General features: G+C 43.1%; 1 protein-coding gene across 6 annotated transcripts; it reads left to right on the forward strand.

Annotated features, from left to right (window-relative positions):
- The first annotated feature begins 1,383 nt into the window (after window positions 1-1,383).
- On the forward strand, window positions 1,384-6,046 carry LOC102702220 (alpha-galactosidase 1-like). 6 transcript variants are annotated; one of them, XM_040528116.1, is made up of 14 exons: window positions 1,384-1,729; window positions 2,747-2,817; window positions 3,145-3,201; window positions 3,352-3,386; window positions 3,483-3,586; window positions 3,703-3,778; window positions 3,894-3,952; window positions 4,043-4,108; window positions 4,385-4,468; window positions 4,598-4,734; window positions 4,835-4,917; window positions 5,044-5,134; window positions 5,213-5,406; window positions 5,538-6,046. In XM_040528116.1, exons 1-14 carry the CDS (start codon window positions 1,569-1,571, stop codon window positions 5,643-5,645), a joined length of 1,326 nt encoding a protein of 441 aa, XP_040384050.1. In that variant the 5' UTR covers window positions 1,384-1,568; the 3' UTR covers window positions 5,646-6,046. The 6 variants fall into 6 exon arrangements, with proteins under 6 accessions (XP_040384050.1, XP_040384053.1, XP_040384051.1 ...); XM_040528119.1 differs by having other exon boundaries at window positions 4,598-4,662; XM_040528117.1 differs by having other exon boundaries at window positions 2,747-2,808.
- The last annotated feature ends 2,681 nt before the right edge of the window (window positions 6,047-8,727 follow it).

The raw sequence follows: 8,727 nt of genomic DNA on the forward strand, positions 1-8,727 counted from the left end.
GGGGTTAAACGGACGACCGCCATACTTCAGGGGGGTAATTCGTACTTTTCCCAAAAAATAATCCTAACATATATTTACTCTTAGCTTCTTACCTATTACTTGTATGATACATCCGTAAATCATTAAAATTTATTCTTTTAATACAGTTTGCATATGTACTCAAACCTCGTTCATTTTGTAATTTTTTTAAAAAAAACATCGCATCAAATATACGAACACACATTTGAAGTATTAAACGTAGTCTAATTACAAAATAAATTACAGATTCCGCCAAAAATCTGCGAGACGAATCTTTTGAGCCTAATAAATCTGTCATTAGCACACGTAGGTTACTGTAGCACTTATGGTTAACCACGTACTAATTAGGCTTAAAAGATTCGTCTCCCGATTTCCTCAATAACTGTGTTATTAGTTTTAATGTTCATATATATTTAATATTCTATTTAGGTGTTCAAAGATTTGATGCGATGTTTTTGGAAAAAGTTTTTAGAAATTAAACAAGGCCTCAAGAGCGTGGCAAACTGTATGTGTCAATATGACCTCTCTATTAAAAATTTTCTCCAACTGAATGTGTGGAGGTGTGCATAATCGAGACGGCGGCATGCACGGAGGCAGGAGAGCGGAAGCAACCGAGCTATCTAAGTGCTGATATCATAGCTAACTACTCGCTACAAAATCTTTTCATATCACTAAAAATTAACATATACTACAACTAACTTATACAATAGTTACTCATAAACATATGCTACATCATGGTTTGTCTCTCACACATATATAGTGTATTGGAGCTTGTGTTATAGCTGACTATAAATTTATACAACACTTTTCATCTCTCGCCTTTCATCGCTCCTCCACGTATGTATAAATATAATATGATAATTTTTAGAGCCACTTACATCACTGATGATATGCGGGCACTTATATTATCTAGGCTTAATGAAAATGTCCCATTCACCCTGTATCCATTGCAATACAGAAGCTATATTTTGAAATATGGTGAAAGCAGTGGTACATTCAAAATTCTATTCTTTTATGTTTGGGTTGCCATCTGCCTGCAGGCTTCCAACGGACCGGCACGGCACGCGATACACGTCACAGCGGTCCAGGAAAACGGTAGAAATAAATTCCATCCGTACGGCGACCTACCACCTTCCCCCTCCTACGTCATCAGGATAACGATCAATCATCACATCCTCGCACAGCGCGGCCCCGGCGGTCGGAAGCTTCGGTCGCTGTAGCCGTTCGCACCCTGGGTCACCGACACGTGGGGTCAGCCCGTCAGTGCCTGGGCCCCACCCGCGCGGGTGGGGCCCACGGTCGCCGCGAGCCCACGTGTCCCGATGCTTTTCCTCCCTTCCTTCCAGCGGCTTCGGGAGGGGAGGGGGGGAAGGGAGGGGCGCACACGTGGCGGCCCGTCACTGGCCCGGAGCGCCATTGATTCGCGTGTTTCTTCTGCTGCGGCTGCGGCCGCTGCTTCTTCTTCCTCCTCCAGCTCGCCAAGCTGCGCGGCCTGCAGAGGAGTGGGGAGTGGGGGGGTGCTAGTCGAGCTCCGCAGCAGCAGCGAGGAGATGCCGATGGCGAGGGCGAGGCGTGCGGCGGCGCTGCTGCTGGCGGCGGCGTGCGCCGCGGCGGCGATCGGCGGAGGCGGGTGCGGGAGGGTGGTGCACGTGGAGGAGGAGCACCGGAGGAGCATGCTCGCCAATGGCCTCGGCTCGGCTCCTCCCATGGGGTAAGCGCGCGCCGAATCACTCGTACCCACCACTAATTAAGTGTGCAATTAAGCTGAGCTGATCCGATCCAATAGTTAAGCGTAGTTGCTGGGCCGTGTTACACTTAAACTATATCTTGGCACCCTTGATTCTTTGAGATACGGTTTGAACGAAAGAACTTCGGTAATTATTATTTATCATTTGTTAAATTTATTACTAAATGTTTCGTAACTATAGCTTATATTTTGATGTATTTGTGTAAATATTTTAAAACAAGACGTGACAAAAAATTAACGACATCGTCTATTAAAATAATATGGACTGGTGAGTAGATGCTAATAGGAGCATTTTATGGTGGTGACCAATAATATTTTACTACGTTTTAATTTTTAAAAGTATGGCAAAAATTATAGAAACTCTATTTCAACATAAGACGAATATACTATTAAAATGTATTTGAATTGAAACTAATTTGCTGTTGTAGATTGTGTAGTTTTTCTATGAGCTTGTTTGAACTTAAAAGAAGCTTGACTTCAGAAAAAAAAACGTTAAACGTGTTATAATATAAAATGAAGGGACTACTGGTATTATCTCCAATAAAAATGATCTCCACTGTGAATTTATGAGGTTCTGCTGTTAGTAAAATATATATTAACCATTGGATTAGTACACGAAAGCGGCCGGCAAATCCTCCCCTGTTTCCGAGCATAGATCAGTTCAAAACAGAAGACACTGAACCGGGGTAGTAAAATATAAACGGTTTGAGCTTTTTTATCATCCTTAAAATAGTAATTAAGGTACTATATTTTTTTATGTAAAAGATGGTACTTTGAGATATCAAAAATTTGTACTAAAATTTTGGTTACTTTGAGATACTTTAAGAAAACACAAACGGTTTAGGTTGATTCTATACGTACACCACTGTAAAAAGCATCTTTCATGATGGTTAATGAACAGTGTCTTTCTGTTTGCGAGTCTGCATCCGGCTAATTAAGTTTTCGGACTTTCATGTGCTCTGTCGAGTGAACTTCGCGCAGCTGGAACAGCTGGAATCACTTCGCCTGCGACGGCAACGGAGAAGGCGTCATCAGGGAGACTGGTACTTTCAGTTACTGAACTGGATTAGAAATTCCTTTTTCTTTTCTCGTCTAGCATTTTTCAGAAGCAGTTTGAAGCTCCAAACTTGCAGTACTGAACATCTTGAGCTGCTGACTGACAAAGAATTACTATAAGTACTACCTCTGTTTAATATTATAAGATTTTCTAGTCTTGTTTAAATTCATCAATTAATTAATATATATAATTTATATATATGTCTAGATTCATTAGTATTCATATAAATCTAGGGAAGAATAGAAAATCTTACATTATAAAACGGAGAGAGTACTACTGAACTGTATTTTAGGTTAATTGTTTTTTTCTTGTTTCCGAGCAGCCGATGCACTTGTGTCGACCGGGCTTGCAGCTGCTGGCTACAAGTACGTCAACATCGGTACGTGCGTCATGCACACGTCATTGCTGCTTGGACTAATCCTTTTCTTTATCCTAAGCAGGAGTATTAAATTGTGGTAATTTTGTCAACGGGTATGGCTTTGACTGAGAATAATAAAAATCATGTGCTCTTTTTTTCTGACCTTTTCAGATGATTGCTGGGCAGAGCCAGAACGTGATTCAAAGGTCTGTGTAATGCAGTACTACTGAGTACTGACAATGAGTTTCTTCCTGGATGAATGTGATGAACGATAGTAATTAACCACACGGTAATAATGACAGGGAAACCTTGTAGCCAACAAGAAGACATTTCCTCACGGAATCAAGGCACTCGCTGACTATGTTCATAGCAAGGGGCTCAAGCTAGGGATATACTCTGATGCAGGGTAAGTAGTAGTGGGAGCCAAGAACGTTGCAAACCTGCAACGAATACGCTGTTCTCTTTTTTCACTCCAATCTCTCACATTTCTATCGATTCTTGCGTGCATATTCTTCTCTGAAGATTCAAGACGTGTGCGAAGGTTCAGCCGGGGTCTCTTGGCCACGAGCAGCAGGACGCCAGGACGTTCGCGTCATGGGTCGGTGAATTCGTCAGAGGCTGAGATGTTCAGAAGCATGGCGATTTTGTCCTTCTCTCTCTCTCTCGGTTTCTTGTTGATCCGTTGGTTGGGTTTGCACTGTTGATGCATGCAGGGAGTGGACTACCTCAAGTATGATAACTGCAACAATGGCGACCTGAAGCCGCTGGAGAGGTGAGACTGACCACCTGTTTGAGCTCTCTGAAGCCTGGTAGACAGAACACTGAACAGCAAGTGATTGTCTCTGACAAAGTTGAATCGCAGGTACCCTGAGATGAGCAAGGCTCTGATGATGGCTGGCAGGCCGATCTACTTCTCGCTGTGCGAATGGTAACACCCCGATCCTTCTGCTTATGCATGTAAACCAAAATTTGAATTTTCAATTTTAAATTTGAAATTGATTTTATGGTTTTTTCACCGAACTTTATTATTTTTCATTCTTGGCTTTTAAAGCGCTAAGAATACGTATATAAGTTTTTTTTTACAAATTATTTTTCATTTGCAAATATGCCGTCTGTGAAAGCCAAACAAGGCACGGACGTGATCAAATTCGATATATTTCCATCTCTGAATCCGTGGTCAGTTTCGTGTTCGTGACTGATTCAGGGGGGACATGCACCCGGCGAAGTGGGGCGCGGCGTACGGCAACAGCTGGAGGACCACCAACGACATCGCCGACACCTGGGAGAGGTGGAACCGCCTCCGCCGTCGTCTTGCTTGGCCATTGCATCGACCATCGATCGATCGATCGGTCTCTCTCTACAGCGTATTCAGTAATATTTCAGTGTTCAGAGAATTGCCTTTTCTTCGCTGTTTCAGCATGGTGTCGAGGGCGGACGAGAACGAGGTGTGGGCCGAGTACGCGCGCCCCGGCGGCTGGAACGGTCAGCGAATCACTCGATCCTATCTCTCATCGGTTCAATCCATGTCTGCGTTGTCTGAATTCAGATGCCACGGTTCAATCCATGTCTGAATTGTGAATTCAGATGCTACGGTTCAATCCATGTCTGAATTGTGAACTCTGAACTTTGCACACTTCATGTTTCGGTTTGTCAGACCCGGACATGCTGGAGGTCGGCAATGGCGGGATGAGCAACGACGAGTACATCGTCCACTTCAGCCTCTGGGCGATCTCCAAGGTGACACACTGACACTTTGCATTTCTGCTCATTGCTGTTCTGACTTCTGAGTTCTGACACTGACAGGAAAGATGAAGCCTTTAACTGCTCTGATCATTCCAATCTTCGGTTTTGTGAATTTGTCAGGCTCCTCTCATCATCGGCTGCGACGTGAGCCACATGTCGCAGCAGACGTACGACATCCTCGCCAACAAGGAGGTCATCGCCGTCAACCAAGGTGCGTGGCTACAGACCTTCGAGGTATCCATTGCTGAGCTGCTGGTTTTTCATGGTTGGTTCTTGGCGACTGGATCAGATCCTCTGGGAGTCCAGGGGAAGAAGGTGAGGATGGAGGGCAGCAGCGAGGTGTGGGCGGGGCCGCTGTCCGGCTACAGGACGGCGGTGGTGGCGCTGAACCGGCACGCCCACGACGCGGCGGCGATCACCGCGCACTGGGACGACATCGGCCTCCCCGCCGGCACCGCCGTCGAGGCCCGGGACCTCTGGCAGGTGAGCAATGCACTCTCTCTCTCTCTCTCTCTCTCTCTCTCTCTCTCTCTCTATCTCTCTCTCTCTCTCTCTACTTGGGTATGAGACTAGCGGCGGCGTCGCCATGGCTGACGGCGGCGGCGCTCGTGCAGCACAAGACGCTGGGCGGCGAGTTCGCCGACAAGATCACCCTCGACGTGCCGCCGCACTCGTGCAGGATGCTCGTGCTCAAGCCCCTCCTCTCGTCTCGGGCCAACTGATCGGCATCGATCTCTCTCTCTCTCTCGCTCGCTCGCTCGCTCGCCGCCGTGACATTGATCTGTGCAGCTCTATCACGAGCAATTTAGCACCATTTCCCGCAATAAAACTAAAACTGGTCCGATACTACTGCAGAGAAGGCGTGTTGACCGATGAATAGATGGGTGGGCCGTGATTGCATCCCATAGTCATGTATGGGCCGGGCCGTCTCTCGGGCCAAATTCACGGCCCATTTGCATACAGATGGGCTGGGATTTGCATGCTTCTCTTGCAGGCCCGGGTGTTGGGGGTGGGGGTCGGAAAATAAAAATCCGATCCCCGTGACCGCGAGCTCCCAAAAACGACTACTCATGATGTGATCCACTGTTTATTCGGCTACGAGAAAATTATCTGATTGTTTTTATAGCTATAACTATTTATAGTGGTATAAAGATATATATATATATATATATATATATATATATATATATATATATATATATATTATAACACGTAGCATTTAGCTATCTAGAAGCGTGCACACAAAAATCGATAAATAATACGTTAATAATCTAAGTAAGCGAATATAGCCTCGACATATCGGTTTTGGCGATTATCTCTGGGAGCATCGATACGACTGAAATTTGGAAAGATCTGCGATATTTTGACCTCGAATTATGTTAAAATTCAACAAATTTTAATGAAATTTAAATAAACATAGAAAATTCACATAATTTTTTGAAAAAAATCAGATGAAATATTTTACTATCGGGTGTTCAAAATTTCGAACCGAATCGTGTGAACCCCGCTCCTAAGGCGGTAGCGCTAGTCAACTCGCAACAGCTGGCGCGACACCACCCGGCCGGGGAAAATTTAACTATTTGTCACTCTTAAATTTGCATACTCTCTAAATACCATTTTTGAGTTTGCTTTTACATATATGCCATCGGAGGGAAGTTAAGCCTAATTTTATGCCATTTTGGCTGAACTGGCACTCCATGTCAGCACGCCAACATAGACTTAACACGCGAAATGACCATTCTAACCCTGGAAACAAATGAATCAATTGAATCGGAGGATGAGGCTTGGCCTTGTTACTTAGCTATTGTTTTCATCTAAAAATATAAACAAATGTTTATAAGTTATTTATTTTAGATTAAAAATGTTTTAATCTAAAATGAAAAGCTTATAAATATTTATTATAATAAAAGGGAGAATTAGGATCAGTAACAGGAAGCGCGATGACACGCGACAAAAAAAACAGATCACGTGGATAGATGGACGAAGAGTAAGCAATTATTATTATTATTATTATTATTATTATTATTATAGTATAAATGTTTTGACAGATATTTTTAAATGAAAACAATAGCTAAGTAACCACTGTAAGTAACACGTGCAGAGTGAACCCGGAAGGCCAAACCTAAGCCTCATCCTCCGATTCAATTGATTCATTTGTTTCCAGGGTTAGAATGGTCATTTCGCGTGCTAAGTCCATGCTGGCGTGCTGACATGGAGTGCCAGTTCAGACAAAATGGCATAAAATTAGTACCTAACTTCTCTCCGATGACATATATGTTAAGTGTAAATATAAAAGTGATATTTGGAGAGTACGTAGATATAAGAGGGGCAAATAGTTAAATTTCCCCCCGCCGGCGAGCGAGGCAGGTCAGGTCCCGGCAGCCATACAGCTGTCGTCGCCGGAGACGACGATGACGACCGGCCATTCCAAACTAATCAGCATGGCCGATCGATGCGTCATGTTTATCATAGCGATGCAATTGCAACACGCGACACACTGATTAATCACACGTGTTAGGTCGTCAAGCCATGTTACAACCAGTTTAATCATGCAAGAAATTAGGCTGAATTATATACCCTATATATACCTCACTCTGCTCTCCCTACTGAAACTGAAACTGAAAGACAAAATGCAGCTCGATCCAGCTCCGGCTCCTACCGAACGGCGTACTTTCGTCGCCTAGCTTATCATTATCATCGTCGTCGTCTTCGTCAGCCATGCAACCGATCGGATGCAAAATGTGTATGTATTCACGAGTTTATGACGCAAAGCAAACGGAGAAGAATCATGGCGACAAGGTTGTCTGCTAGCCTGTGGCCGGTGATGGTAATGGGCCTAACCATTTTGTCTGGATAGGGTTTAAAAAATGTTAAAAATAAAATTATATAGAGTTTTGAGCTAAAAAAATTTTAAGAATTAAATAGGGTTGTGAAAGAACTCACGGGCCTTGGCCCATTCCCACCTCTACCTGTGGCATTTTGAAATTAAGGGGTATCTTTTCGCTTTTTGGACAAAAAAAAGTCAAATGATATATTTGTAAATAAAAAATAGTTTATAAATTAAAATTTTAAATATATGTTTTTTATCTATCTAAAAGCCGATGATGAAAAATAAAATACGATAAAAAACCCTAAAACCAACTTTAAATTTAAGATTGAAAATTCAAATTGACTTATAAGCATAAGTAAAAGTGAAAGATGGTGTAAATGCATGCTTAGAGATATTCAGAATCGCACTTTGCATGGTATCCATCTTTTAGTGCACAGAGAGAGAGAGAGTATTAGCAGAGGACCACCCCATAATCTCAGTGCCTCCTACTCTCCTTAGTACAAGAAAGCAGTTAGCTAGCTATTAGAATACATGCTTTTGGGTTGATATGTAATTAAATAAAACACTAATGAAGATTAGGCGAGTTAAAGGTGGTTAGTGGCCTGTTCCATGTGTCCAGTAGCCGTCTACTAATAAGGAGTAGATGGCTACCTTAGCTAAAGCTAGCTAATGTGTTCCATAAACAAATCAAACAAGGGTTGTTAGTTCGATCTAGCAACCATTTTGAAGACATTAGTCCATGCATGCATGCTTTACTGTATGCATCATGCCTAATCATCTTATTAATTAACTATTGTTGGAGACTCATCAGAGATGATGATAATTATCCTCCAAAGCTAGCAACGTTCCTGCATGCATACAAGCTGATTATTTCTACTAAATTATTAATTGTGATTAAGCAGGGCCATGGCAGAGACAAGTGGATGAACAATTAAGCAGGGGGTGTTAATCATCCATGGCTAGCTCCATGTCCT

This window comes from Oryza brachyantha, chromosome 10 (genome assembly GCF_000231095.2).
Source record: "Oryza brachyantha chromosome 10, ObraRS2, whole genome shotgun sequence".
Taxonomy (NCBI): domain Eukaryota; kingdom Viridiplantae; phylum Streptophyta; class Magnoliopsida; order Poales; family Poaceae; genus Oryza; species Oryza brachyantha.

What these genes read in the sequence shown, in the direction of transcription:
- LOC102702220 (XM_040528115.1), top strand. Translation starts at nt 1,569, where the DNA reads ATGCCGATGGCGAGGGCGAGGCGTGCGGCGGCGCTGCTGCTGGCGGCG. An exon ending in CCAGGACGTTCGCGTCATGG is followed by an intron (nt 3,779 to 3,893) that starts GTCGGTGAATTC and finishes TGATGCATGCAG; the next exon opens with GGAGTGGACTACCTCAAGTA. An exon ending in GCCTCTGGGCGATCTCCAAG is followed by an intron (nt 4,918 to 5,043) that starts GTGACACACTGA and finishes TGAATTTGTCAG; the next exon opens with GCTCCTCTCATCATCGGCTG.